Source organism: Marmota flaviventris, chromosome 2, assembly GCF_047511675.1.
Source record: "Marmota flaviventris isolate mMarFla1 chromosome 2, mMarFla1.hap1, whole genome shotgun sequence".
NCBI lineage: Eukaryota > Metazoa > Chordata > Mammalia > Rodentia > Sciuridae > Marmota > Marmota flaviventris.
Genome location: NC_092499.1, coordinates 126,159,559 through 126,174,508, shown reverse-complemented (window position 1 = coordinate 126,174,508; position 14,950 = coordinate 126,159,559). Strand labels below are relative to the sequence as shown.

Below are 14,950 nucleotides of genomic sequence, written 5' to 3'. Positions count from 1 at the left end.
GGGAAGGTCTCCTGGTTTCCAGAGCAACCAGGGAAGCCCAGGTCCTCCTCTAGGTTCAGGAAGGCAGCCTGGCTTCCTGATTTGAGTGATTGCATTCTAAGACCTAGAGAAAGAGATTTCTCATCAGGAAGCCTCTCAGTTAGTAATTCCCATAAGTATTCGTGGCACCACCTCGATAAAACTCCATGGAGAATATACCTTACAATCTTGCAACTGTGCAAATAGCTTTGGAAAAAAACTTTATTAAAACCTCTGGTATGTCAGGGCAATATTAATTACAGGCATTTGTGGCTATGATACAGGAAATCCATCCTAGGGGAATTTGTGCTCTTAGATATGGCAACCCAATTATATACAATCCACTCAAGGAGGCTGCTTTGCAATTGATGACTATTTATAGTAACAGTAATGCCCCAAATATTGGGGTGATAAGATTTTTTTTCTGCAAAGCTCAAAGTATTTCATGCATGTTTCCTAATTAATATGAGGACACAGCCTCACTTACTATAGTCAGTGAGAAATTCAATGGCAATGCACCATGGAACTGTAAAACTGTCCCCGAAAAGGCAGACAGACCTGAGCCCATACAGCACCGTCCCATCCGGGTGAAGGCGGATCATGCGGTTTTTCACTGTCACTCCATGTACAAATGACTTTTTGTCATTTAAGAAATATGTGTCGGGCACCCATAGCTGGTCAGCCACTCGATTGTCAAGGGTGAGGTTGAGAGGGATCCCAGAATAGGCGAGCCTTTTATCTCTCCAATATTGTTGGAAATACATGGTCAAGGTATAATCCTGGGGGAAGAAAAAGAAAAGAAAGATTAGTTGCTGCCCATCCATAGGTGTAATTCCTCCATGACTGGCCACATTGAGGTTGAAATCCAAGCTCTATAATGAATATCCAGGAGGAATAGATATCATTTTAAGGCAGGGTGGGAAGCAGTGGTTGTTTCCTTGTGAATGCAAATACCTGGTTTAATGGGTACAGTATATGAACAGATGTGTGTCATGCATATACATGGTCTGTTTTATTTAGTTAGGAAGCAGACTAGACAAATTGCCTTTTAAGAGATAGCCACAAAGAAATAAATAAAAAAAAAAAACCCATAAAATCAGGGTGCTGGCGGGGAATCTGATCATTCCCCTAAGTGCACTATCTTCCACTAGGCAAACAGATGCTTTAACCACCCACAACAGATGAGCTCTTTCTACAATCTCTCTCTCTCTCTCTCTCTCTTTTTCTCTCAGCATAGCAGGTGATTCAGTGAGAAGAAAATGGTAAAAGGGCAAATATGATGTTGTAATTAAGATGTGGGCAATATATATATATATATATATATATATATATATATATATATATATATATATATTTTTTTTTTTTTTTTTTTTTTTCCTTTCTTTTATTTTGGCAATCACTATTCAATTCTGGATAATCAAGTCTGAAAATTTGGTTATAGTCACAAGACATTCCAAATTCCATTGTGTAAAGACCCAAGCTGAAAAATCAAAGGCATGCATGTTAATTCTCTAGTCAGAGAAGAAAAAGTCTCCTCTGTTCCAGGCAGTGCTTTCTGAATCCACACCCTATCAGGTCATGTCTGCAAATACCCTCACTTTATGGATGGTGAGAGGTGGATAAAAAAAAATCAGTTCAAGAGTTCATCCTGAACATCCTCCCACAGCCCATCCAACACTCTTTACGCTGTCTTACCAGGCAGTTCTGGGTGTGGCTAGTTGAAGAACACCTATTTATTACTGCTCTCAACAGTGAGTATAGAAGGTTAGAAAACGATAAAGATCAGATGTCAACCTTGTCTTTAGTCAAGCACAGCAAGAAGAAGTAAGAGAACTCATACATGTTGAGCAATATGTTTTAAAATGGTAAAGCCCAAAATAATGAGAACAGAGAGAGGCAAGGAAATCCAAATGAGCTGGAGTATTTTTATTGTTGTTGTTGTTGTTTGGTACTAGGGATTGAATTCAGGGGCATTCAACCACTGAGCTACATCCCTAGCCCTATTTTGTATTTTATTTAGAGACAGGATCTCACTGAGTTTCTTAGTGCAACTCGCCATTGCTGAGGCTGGCTTTGAACTTACTATTCTCCTGTCTCAGCCTCCTGAGCTTCTGGGATTACAGACGTGTGCCACCGCACTCAGCAACCTGGAGTTTTAAGAGATTTTATCTATGGGGTTGGCAGTATGACCAGTGGTAGAGCACTTGTCTAGCATGTGCAAAGGCTAGGGTTCATTCCTCAGTGCCATTAAAAATAAAGATAAACAAATAGTAAATGAAGGAAGAGAGGTTTTATTTGCACCTTGAAGGAAAGGTAGCATTTGAGTAGATAAGAAGAAAGGGGAAACTTTTTTCCAGGCACTTCATGGGCAGAGTTCTGTGCCTGCCATTACTTGTGTGGATGCTCACCACCTCCCCCACCTCCAATTAAAGTTTTTCACAGAGCAGTTGGCTCTAAACATAGGTCTCACTTAGCTAGATAGTAGGCAAAGGGCATGAAAAAAACGCTTGGGCATCTCACACTTACAGTACTAATGATCTCTGAAGAGGGCTGTTTTGCTGGAATACAGGATTCATGGAGTGGTGGGCAATGCTGCACTCCAAGTCAGGGGCCAGAAAGAGGACTCAAATGCTAGCTTTGCGACCAGTCAAAGCCAATGACAGTTTCTGGGTAGAAAAGTGATTCTATCCAGTGTATCAATCATGTGTCTTTGTTTACTGTATTCTGATATTTTAATGTCTGGGGCTTTGCTGACTCTAGAGGTACTATCCAGGCCACTATTCACCATCCCACAGGACCAAGGTATACAGACCAAATTCTGTATGCCCCAGAGACCTGAAATTACCAATCCTGAGCCTGCTTACCCTATCTCCCTTGTTCCTTCCCAGAGAAACCACAATAAAGTCCTTCCCTATAGCTGCCCCTTTCCCCCGCCTCCTGACCTCCCCCGCCACCCAGTGTCTGTGTGGCTCCACAGGGTATAGGGTCTCCCCTCCTCTTAGGAACTGGGAGGAACCAGCTATCCTGCCAAGGGCAGCTGACTCCTGATCTGTGGGCCTCACCATATCCAAAGGGTAAAGCCTATGTCTTAAAACACTAAACAGGGAAAACAAAATCTGTTTGGCAAAGGTACTTTCAATGGGTAAAAGGGAAAGTGGTAAGGAGTCAGGAGTGAAGCACAAAGTGCTTGTTGGTAGGAAAGAGGGGCGAACAGGTGGGAGGAGGGTTCCTAGCTAGCCGTGTCCTGGAAAGTTCACAGATAAAATGTTCAAGTAGAACATCAGATAAAGAGTGGAACTCCACAGTGCACAGTCTCATCCAGCCATCACCACTGACTTACAGAGGGGAAGGCCTTTAACTAAATCATATGAAGTCATGGTGGCATAAAGAAGATGGGAACAAATCAGCAGTGGCAGCTAAAGGATTTCCTGTTTGAATATAACCCTCCAAACTCTTTTCTTATTGGAACAGAAGAGTTTCACTTGCTTCTTTCCTTAATTCCCAGCCCCACCTCCTGGCCCCTGAGTCATGAAGTCTAGCACTCTTGGCAGAGCCCCCTTCAGACAGGCCTGCACGTGTCTTTCCATAAGAAAGAGGAATACAACAGTGTGTGCTGGGAGACAGGCTGTCATGCTCAGTTCCAAAGCTCGGGCCTGGGGTTTTATTTTGGATGGTGTCGCTCTCCACACCATCAGCAGCACCTCATTTGGGTCTTCTGCATTTGCTGATATGACTTGTGTGGGTTGTGGGGAAGAGCGTAGGGAACAGAGAGAAGAAAAAAAAAATAGTATTCAAGTCCAAACCTACTGCATCAGCTCTGCCTTGTAAGGTACCAACAATTACATCATGGTGATGCTCAGTAGTAGCCCACTTCTTTCCCCTTCTGACACTGGTAGACAAAAGGCAGGGGATGGTGGAATTGTCTGCGCCTCCCCCCATTACTTTGCACAGTTGCCAGGCAGTGAATGGAAGATTTTACTGACAAGAAGCCATGCTGCTGCCTCTTGTGATGTGCATTGATAAGCAAGACAGTCAGGGACCATTATGGGGAAAAAAAAGGGCAAATACACTGCCAAGCCTTAACTCATGACCTTTTACCTATCCAAAGTATGACATGTGTTTTTTCCCTACCCCCTGGCCATGGTCCAAACAATCTGATGGGCCATGGACACTGGGTACCTCCTAAAAACCAGAAGCCTTTGTTGTAATGTTTCTAAGGACAGACTAGATGAGGGAATGAAAGGTTGGGGACCACCACAAAAGGGAAGGAGGGAGACAAAACCCTGGTCCCTTAACCTCTTACTTGTTAAAAGCCTCACATGTGTCTCTTTCCATATATACCAATGTGCTACTTCAGCAGCTCCAGCAGCCTGACATTATCACAAGGCCAAGATGTTTGTGCCAGGTGGTGGCACTAAGAAGGGAAGCTCCCGGGATAAATTATCCACCCATTCCTCAAGGCCAGGATGTTTACACAAGATACAAAACCATCTTTTGAGAGGCTGGGGCTAGGCAAGCACTCTACCAACTGAGCTATATTCCCAGCCACCCTACCATCTCATTAAATATAAAGCATATATTATTCTTATTACTATTACTAACCCAAATGGATGAGGAAATAAAAAATTAGAGAATTGATTTGTTATTCCTCTGCTTATCCCCCAACCCTTTTAAGTACAAGTAACTGGAGAAAATGAGATTTGAAGTTGGATACGCCTCCCTCAAGGGCTACCACCCTAAGGGATGGGGAGAAAAGCAGTTCTGCATAATAAAGTGAAATGAGCTTTATTTAGTGGGGGTGATGCTTTCAATGGTCTTGGAGTGTGGAGGATCAAGGCACTGAGGTATTCCTCAGGTTAAATGAGAAGCATGGCACCCTCAGTGTGTCCTGTCCCCACAAATACCAGCACAGCTGCTGTACACATTTGTCTTTTAGAATTTTATTTTTTCCCAAAGGATCCCGGAAAAGCTGCCAATGTTCACATTTGGAGTGATGTGGCCTGGATCAAAGGAAAGAGCACAGTCACAAGGAGAGGCCATTCCATTCCCAGCAACAGAAGACACCTTGACATGATAAAAGCTCCAGGAATTAAGAAGAATCTTGGCTGTGGAGGATGAAAGGAAGGGCACTGGACTCCTCGCAGAAGACAAGATGAAGATAGAGAATTAAGCTTTTGTTCTTTGACCTAAAAACTCAAGATGGACTCAGGAGATACCTGGGTTTACAGATAGTAAATGGTTAGCAAAGGTGAGGCCATTCAAAGAACAGCCAGGCAAGCCACCCTGGTAAAGCATGAGATAGACCCCTGCTGCCAGGGTGCCTGATGATAGCTGAGAAGGGGGTTGGGGAGGTGCCAGGAGACACCAAATGAGACAGACACCCAATACTGTTCATTGACTCAGCCCATAAACTCTACCAATTTTGTTGGTAAAGCCCTCTCTTTTGCCAGTCCCTCAGGCTGCACAGGATATATCTGTTTATTCAGATATTTATTCAGTCATTTGATAAATATTTGTTGAGTGCCTACCATCTGGGAGGTACAGATGAACTAGATGCAATTTGGGCCCTAAGGAATTAGCCATCTACCAGAGGAAAAGACTGCAGGTATCAGCAATCTAAAAGCAATCTGGATTAAGTACGTTACTACACATGAGGTGATATAGAAGTCACAAAAAGAAGTTATTTCTGGGTGAGACAACCCAGGCCATTTTCCTGGAAAAAAATAATTATACAACCTCAACCTTGAGGAAAAGGTAATGAGTCTGGACATTTGACAAGGTAGGTCCTGATAGTCACTAACATCACAGCTGTCTTCACAAAGCCAGCTGTAGAGGGCAAGGCATAGAAAGAGGTGGCTCCACAGGTTTGTCTGAGACCCTCCCCTTCTCCCTAGGATGATCACCCCCCAAAACAAGGCAGCCAGATGGAGGGAACCCCTAGAGAGAAAGAAGGGAGCACAGCAGAGATCCTGAAATGACAGTCCTCCAAGGCAGAGCTTTCGGAGGCTCTCGAGGTTCTGGAAATCAGAACCAGTTGTACTGGTGAGCGCTCTGGTGGTGATGCCACAGTGGTGACTCCACTCCCTTCCAAGGTGATTCACATGAGGACAAGGTGGGGTCTTCAGGTACCTGGGGACGCTGAACTCCCTGAGACACCAAGAGCCTCTCCCAAGGTAGCAGAAGCCCTAAATGTAGCTTCCTTTCTCATTTATGTCCTTCACAAGGGAGGCCTAAGCACCCGGGGCCCTACATCACAGAGGAACAGAGTGGGGAGCAGTGGGGTTCAGGGAGGAACTGAGAATGGGCTTGGGCAGGGGCCTTAGGAGGACAGAGTGGGAAAGGATGTGACACTGGAAGTAGGGAGCAGGGAGTGAGGGCAGGGATGGATGGGGAGTGTGGAGGGGAGGGACACCAAGAGAAGCAGGATCCACCTGGAAGCGGTGGTGGTGGGGGTGTCAGTAGTAAAAGTCAGAGGAGCAGGATATGGGCAGGATGCTTAGGGAAGAGGCAGCCCAGGGGAGGAGTGGCCTCTGTAGGGGAGAGGGCCTGAGCATCAAGCCCCTCCCTGTGCGGTGGGCACAGACTCCTGGAACCTTGCACTGGGAGGGCGGGCCTAATGAGATTAACCGGCACTAGCATGAGACAGGCTATCTCCTGGCACCAACTCCTGGCTGTGGCACAACCAGCTATATCAGCACATTCAGACAATGTGTTGGCAGAAGGAGGGGGGTACTGGCCGAAAAGGTCAGAGCTTACAGAAACAGCAGCTGTCAGTGGGACTGTGGAGACCAGGACCTGTGTGCAGAAGATGCAGAGTTCTCCTCCACTGTAGGGGAACCCCTACAGACTGAAGAGGACTAATGCTCCACTCCTTACAACACCCCAAATTTTTCAGCTTTATTTCAACTTCTAGCCTTACCAAACTTATTTTGGTTATAATTTGATGTAACTTGATTATGGAAGGCTACTGTTTGAGGGAGGGTTGAGATTTAGACCATTTGGAGCATTCATAAAACATCTCACCTATAAGTTAATTAAGTGACACATTCAGTGCAATGTGCATGAATACTGACTCGCCCATTTTGCCAGCAGGCATCTCAACAGACCTGTCTACCTTCAGAATATTTGGCTTTGGGTTAAGGTGCAAGCCAACACTGAAATCGGGGTGACACCAGATAACTGGAAGTATCTGGTAAAGGCAGAGACTTCCTACTTCCTGAACTTCTCTACCTCAAGACCTCTCTGTTCACTTAGCAGTCCAAACCCATAGGCTCACCAGGGAACACTGCTGGGGAAGCCTACACACTGCAGTCATCCTCGGTCTCTTGGGATCCTTGGCCAGGTTTCTAGTGGTATAGACTGTACCATTTCAGTCTTATTGGCCCCTGAAAGTGGTCTGCGAATCCTGAACCAGGACACATACTGAGACCCCTCTGGGCCTCTGCTCTCCCAGGTCCAGCTGTGTCTAAGTGTTGTCCCTACTGGAAAACCTCCTGGTTTATCTGGTGTACACCTGAATGGGTTCCTGTGAACACTGTAGCTTTGAGATTCAAATCCCAGTGCAAGAGCTCAGGCAGTGAGGTGGAAAACCCAAGTGTATCTGCATCCAGTATTCTCTAGTCCACTGAGAACTGGAGATCTCTGGATTATACTGCACATCTATTAGCTATTTCAGGTAATTGTGGTTGGTTTCAACTATAGTACATCATCAGAATCATTAGATAATAGAGTGTCTTGTCAATCCCTCTCTGTTTTGTAAAACTTTCTGAAGTATTTAGGATTAGCAAGAAAAAGAAAGGTTCAAGTAAGGAGGAATCAAAACAAAGCTTCTCTCTTAAAAAGAACTTTACAAAATCATTTTGAATCCACCATCATTTGTTCCTCTGGGCTTCTTTTTAGAAATCATACAGCCCTTTGGTGATCTAAAGAAACCACAGGTCTTCTTTCTCTCTTTGTCTTTTGTTTGTGTATCAAATCAGTTAACAGGAAACACTGACTTTCAAGGGACACACGTTCTCACTTTCTTCCTCATGTCTTCACAGAGTGGTAGCAATACCAGTGATTGGTAAATCATTTGTCTTTCTGCATTTTTTTCCTCACTCAAAGAAATATGACAAAAGGGTTATTAGGTTTTGCTCCAGATTATAAAACACTATTTTCTGTAAAAGTTTAAAGATGTAGTTCCTGAGTGAGGCACCAGGATTAATCCAGGTTCTATGGTTAGGAACCAGGGTTTTTCTGAAGCAGTAGGAAGGGGCAGGGATGGTGGGAGATCCACTTGGGCCATTGAGGAAAGTACTGCTAAGCTCTTCTAGCTGCGAGAGCCCTGCTAGTTGTGGGTGGGGAGCAAATATTCTTGAACATAAGCCACCCACGAATCAGGCATTTATGCAGAAGTAACTGTCCTTTCAAAATCTCCCAAGAATATACAAGTTGCAATACCAATAGCAAAAGAACAGAATAAAAATTCCATTCATCTTTAGATGTATAATTGAAGCAGCTCAATTATACTGGAATATAATATATAAACAACCAACAGGACAAATAAATAACTGGAATATAATATATAAACAAGTAACTGGAATATAATATAAACAACAAAGTTTCTTCCTTCTTGTACAAAGCTCTTGGCATTGATCACATTAAAATGACAAGCGTACTATTTGTAAGTGAAAATATTGCTCATTATTCTGAAATTAAGTAATTGACTCAGTTCCTCAGCACAGGAAATGAAGAAAAATTTGCCATTTCTGAGAAAGAAATACAATCTCTAAACCAAATTTAAATATTTCACTGCAGCTGTGAAAACCACAGGACACCTGCGTTTGCATCTGGTTCAGCAAGTTTATGGTACCAAACCTTGCAGGTAAGTTGTTCTTAGGTTCAGGAAGATGGGAAATTGTTCAGAGAAACTTACGTAAGCATTAGGTGGTGGGGACTTCCTTTGCAGGCATTCCTGCAACTAAATTTAGGCTGTGAAAATTATGCCATTTCTACTAACAAAATGCATTTTGAAAATTCCAATCTGCTCTATTTTAAAATGAGTGTTTAATATTCTTATCATATATTTCTTTCCCTCTCTTCCTTCTTCCTTTTTGTTCCAAGCATTCATGGACCAACAGACCTGCTGGAGGCTTGGCATCCAAAGATAAGGAAGACATGGAAGGTAGTTCACAATCTGGGGGTGGGGAGTGGGACATAAAATTGAACCAAAGAAAATTAGAGTAATTACAAGAAGATTTATCATCAAAATGTCCAAGTATCAAATTAGCTTCCTATTGGCCTGGAAAACAAGGGGAGCCCACCTGTTGGGGCTCAGAAAAGGATACCCCAAAGTGAGGACCCCAGAAGCAATATCTCTTTTTGACCTTCTCAGCTTTTCCATCTCCCCCCTTCATTCTCCTCAGAAGCAAACTATGGAAACTAGAATTCCTCTTCCCCAAAGTGAGTCATAGAAACCAGAACCCCTTTTCCTCCAAGTAGTCAAAATAACAAAAAATATTACTCTAATCCCCCCCCCATCTTTCAGTGTAAGGAATGCTGCAAAGAGAGGCTAGATTCTAGGCCTCCATGGTTTCCCTTCCTCTATTACTATCAGTTCACAATCTTTTCATCCAATCATATTTCTACAGTCATCTACGCTTCATCAAGTCTAAGCATAAAAAAGGACAGTTCACCCTGGGACTTTGGGTCTTCAATCTAAAGACTCCAGTGTTGTGTAAATCTACAGTCCAATAAATTTGTTGTTTTTCTTTTGTTAACCTGCCTTTTGCTATAGACATATCAGCCATGAGCTTTACTGTGGGCAAGAAATGCATTACCCCCTTTTTCACCTGTACACACTTCATACCTGAGTCTAGTCACTGTCAATTGATAAGACTGCCTGCTACATATTCTGAATTGTTTAGCATCAGAAAGGCCACAATGTGATGAGGCAATAAGTGTACAATAATGCAAGAGAAATGTATATTTGAGGGGCATTTAACTAAGCCCTGACCATCTTCCAAGGCTGTGTTAGTCGGCTTTCTGCTACTATGACAAAATACCTGAGAAAATAAGTTTTTAAGAACAGATTTATTTTGGCAAAGCTTTGGAGGTATCAGTGAAATCCTCCTTAAATATATACTTCTGCATATTTTCAAGGGGGAGAGTATGAAAATAGGGAAGAAAGTCACTGAGGTTTTCAATCTTCCTATATCCATTTTACCTGCCAAAATGGTCACAGTATGTCTTTCATTTATCCATCTAAATACTAAATAATTCATAAGATGAACTAGTTATTGCTGCATGAAATCTAAAAGAGGTGGTGAAAATAGATATGTCTCCCAGTTCCCTACAGCCATCTGAAAAATTAGAATAGGATAGAAATTGTTTCAAAAATGTTTGTTTACAAGTATGAAAATATACTGCAGAGATTTTTCAGATTTAAACAAGTTTGAAAAGCAAAGTAATTGTACTGACCTACATTCAAAAAATGAATTGTAGTATCAGAAGAAGTTGGGCAAATTCAAGCTAAGGAATCAGGAAGATGTAAGAGAAATGCCCTTAGCTAAACAGACTCTCCAGCAGGAGCAGGTGCTGGTTCACCAGCTTTGCAGGGTGTGGTGGAACAGGATGTGACAGAATCACTGGGTTGGCATGGTTGGCATCCTTACCATGTGCCTTCCTTGGGAAAGTTACCTAATTGCTCAGATTCTCAGCAACCTCTTGCGTAAAGATGAGGTGAAGATGCTCATTTTACAAAAGTGTTCTAGCCATTAACTGAGCTAACAATGCTCCCCACCATGCTGGACTAAGAACAGGCAATTGGAAAATTCTACTCTCCCTTCCATCATCCTAGAGTAAAGACAGTAACCCCTGAAAGATGCCCCTCCAACACCCACTGTAAAAGCACCCAAACATATTATCCCACACCAAATTACGAAGGAAAATATGTGGCTAAGAAACACTCAGCCTCACACATTAGAATTCTTCATACCCTCTAAATGAGGTTCCATCCCTCCCTCTCAAGTACCAAGTTCCATCCTCTACCCAATATCCAAATACAGCCCAGACACAGTCTTGTTTCCATAAATCTATCAGGTCACTAGATCTTTCAAAAGCTTTATCCTGCTATGAAATTACTTTGAAATTATAGCTTAAAATTAAGCAGAAATTATAGTAGCTATAACACTAATAAAAATGAAAATACCATCATCCATCCTTGTCTGGCCTAATGGCTGCAGCTGATCATAACCTGGGCCACCCTTCCAGTGCTACAAGGGTTACCTCCTACCCACACCTCCCCACTAAATCTTTAGAAAAACAAATTTTATAGTCAAGTGACCCCTCCATATAAGAATTTTCCACTATATGTCATCTCTGCAGCCTCCTTTAATTGTGAGTTGGAATCCCATTATAGACTTTTTAAGAAATGGTTACTTATTCTCCCAAATCAGGAACCAAGGAGCTGGGAGAAAGGACCATTCCTTATTTCACATTCCTGAACACCTTCCAGGAATGTTTTAGTCAGAATTCTGTTAATGTGACAAAAAAAAAAAAAAAAAAAAAAACCCTGAGAAAATCAGCTTTTGAGAGGAAAAGATTTATTTTGGCTCATAGTTTTGGAAGTTTCATTCTATAGTCAGTTGACCCATTGCTTTTGGGCCTATGGTGAGGCAGTACATTATGGTTGGGAGCATTTGGTGAAAAAATGCTGCTCACTTCCTGGTTGCCAGGAAGCAAAAGAAAGAGAAGGGTCTAGGATCCTATTGAGATTTGGACCTGGAATGTCACCCAAATGCTCATGTGAGGAAGGCTTGGTCCCCACTGCAGCAAGGTTCAGAGATAGAGATTTAGGGAAATTATTGAATCATAAGGGCTCTGATCTTACAAATGAATTGATACATTGAGATATCAGTGGACTATTGATGACTGTTGAGAAGTGGTAGGAACTAGAGGAGGTGGAATCTAGTTGGAGGGAGTGAGTCCTTGGAGGGTATGCCCTTGGGGACTACATCTCATTCCTGGCCCTTTCTCCCTCTTTCCCTCCATCCTTCCCTCCCTCCCTCCTTTTCTCTCTATTACTCTCTGTTTTCCAGCTGTTAAAGTGAGTAGCTCTGATCTACCACATCCACATCCTGTCTGCCATGGTGCCATGTCTCACCTCAGGTCCACAGCAATGGAGACAGATTAACCTGAACTAAAATCTCTGAAACTGTGAGTCAAAATAAATCATTCCTCTTTTTAAGTTGTGTTTCTCATGTGTTTTGTATTTTGCTACAATAATTAGAAGCTGACTAATATAGGTCCTGATATACCTTTCAAAGGCACATGCCTAATAACCTAACTTCCTCCCACTAGGCCCCACCTCTTAAAGGTTCCACTATTTCCCAATAGCACCACAGGAATTTACTATGTTGGCCTTTGGGGACACTTATCCGAACCACAGCAAGAGCTTTGTTCTTCCATCAGTGTCTTTGGTTCATTCTACTTTTCTGATATTTTCATGAATAGATACAGCTGAATCTTTCTGTCCAGAGCACCCCGAGTTTAGTACGTCCAAAATTAACTCATTATCTTTCTGTCCCAAATGTGTTATCCATTATGTACCCATCTACCCACTCAATCAAACCAAAAATAGAAGCACTATGCAGGTCTTTTCCTTCTTTCTTATCGTAACCTTCAACATTCATTAAGTTGCTATGCTCTGTTGATATAACTTCTCAAATGTCATCCATATCTGGAATCAGATCAGAAAGTCAGCAGTAGCAGCAGCAAGGGTTAGAGTGTTTCCACTGATGTCATCATGGGAACAGATTCAAAGAGGAGTTCATGAACTCCCAAACTGTGTCCTAGAAGAATACTTAGCTGTGGTGTTTAGAGCACACCACGCCTAACACCGGACCTCAAATACATGATGGGTTAAACAGGAGAATATATCAGATGACCAGACTTGTTACCTCTATATGGGAGCATACATTCTAATGCCACACAAACACTACATGAATGACCTTTTGGAATGTGATAGTAAACCAGGGAGTCACTGCATATTCTCCTTTATTTTAAATGAGTGTATCTATATGAACTATGCTCACTATATAAAGTGTGTTTATGTGTGCATGTATGTGCATAATCAAACACACTGTTTTATTTTCCAGCAAATATTTTCAATTAATAGATTTTCAAAAGGAAATGCAGTGGTTCCCAAATTATATTGTTTATCCCAAGGTGCTCTGTGAATTGACTATGAAAAATAGCATCATGTGTAGACAAAGGGCCTTCAATCCTGTAAAGATACTTGAACAACTGGGATAATGTTATAACTAGAGACTGGTGAGTGACTTGTCAACATTCTGATTGTGTGTGATTTATCAACCCCTGGCAATCCATGCCTCTGTGCTCATCCTTTGCTTAAGTATAATAACTGCAAATGATCATGAGCTTAAGAATTCTACATTTTAAATAGTGAGTAACATCTCTTAGTTTACAGGGCTTACAGAGTTTGCATTGCTAGATTTGCTGAACTGATTTTCACCTAAAATTAATCTCTTTGAATCCCTAAAAACAGCAGAAACAGCAAAACCAAAACAAAATATATAAATAATTATATAGAAAGAAAAACATTTATTTATCATAAAATAATGAATATTTTTGCTTTAAAAGAAGTCCCCTCTCTTCCACTCATACTATGAAAATCCAAGTGCCCTGGTATAGGTGCCTCTCTATCAGAATTTTTCAGTGAATTTCCTCATCGCAAAGATAAATCATGTGGATTAGTGATGCCACACGTTTTAAAGGATTTTCAATATCTAAGAAGATGTGCTATTTTTAGTCATGAAGCCATTAATTTTTGAGATCATGTCTATTTCTGGTTACAGCCCAAAACTTGTTAGGATATTGCTGTTAGACTAATTACTATTTTAAGAATAGTACATTTCATAAAACTGGAAAATATTAGTTTAATAGTTGTTCTTTCTGAATTATTATTATCTTCAGCAGAAATAGTTGAATTGGCATCTCAGCATGGAATTGCATTAAGTAGTCTTATCCTCTGGGATATTATAATCAAACCTGGATAGTCAGAAAGAAATTAGGATGCAGTTTTTTTTGTGAACCTAATTGAGCACGATGCTGAAGGAGTGAGAAACACTAGTGTTAACCCTTTGAATACAGAACAATGGCATTTCATTCCTGTTTTTTGAAAAACAAAACTACCCCATACTCTCATTTTTGCACCATGCCTACAAATTACTTAGCTGGGTTTAGTGTGAGTAATAAACTGTCCTTTCTCTTTGACCCATGAGATCTTCTAGCGTCCATGAAACTGTGGTAAGCTAGCTCTTTAGATTGCAAGTAGGGCAAAATCTGACTCTCTGCCACTCTTGACACAGACTCTCCTGCTTTTCCTCTTTCCTAACTGGCCTATCTTTTTTGCTGCTCCTTTCAATTCCTCTTTTTATTCTTAATGTTGGAGGACCCCACTGTTCCTTTTTTCTGCACCACTGTCTACCCAGTCACTCAGCCAAAACTGATCTCTTCACTACCTGCACTTATTCCCTCGATGATTGCTTCTAGATTCATGGCTTTGAAGTCCATTTATGTTTGGAATTCCCATATTTGTTCTTCAACCAAATACTTATTAAACTCCATTATCATATCTCAGTTGAACTGTTGATCTTATCCTCAAAACAGATCCAGTGCTGTCTTCCCAATTCACGTGATGGAAGTCTATCCTTGAAGCTATTCGAGTCAAAATCCACACCATCATTCTTTCACTCATCTCTTCTCTCATCTTTTCTCCAACAATTCATCTGAGGTTCTGTTCACTCCATATTAAAAACAAACCTTTGATCCATCCTTTCTCATCACTATTGGTAGTGATCTGGCCTACCTTTCTCTCCTGCTCCCTATTCTACTAGCCTCCTAAGTGATTCCTTATATCCTCTTTTCC

General features: G+C 41.7%; 1 protein-coding gene across 3 annotated transcripts in view; it reads right to left on the bottom strand.

Moving 5' to 3' along the window:
* Gabrb3 (gamma-aminobutyric acid type A receptor subunit beta3) overlaps window positions 1-14,950 on the bottom strand; it is a 226,677-nt gene that overhangs the window by 76,358 nt on the left and 135,369 nt on the right. For all 3 annotated transcript variants that reach the window (XM_027925938.3, XM_027925937.3, XM_071608571.1), the window contains one exon: window positions 577-797. In XM_027925938.3, the coding sequence (XP_027781739.1) occupies window positions 577-797 (221 nt within the window). Of the gene's footprint in view, window positions 1-576; window positions 798-14,950 lie in introns of those variants that run through there.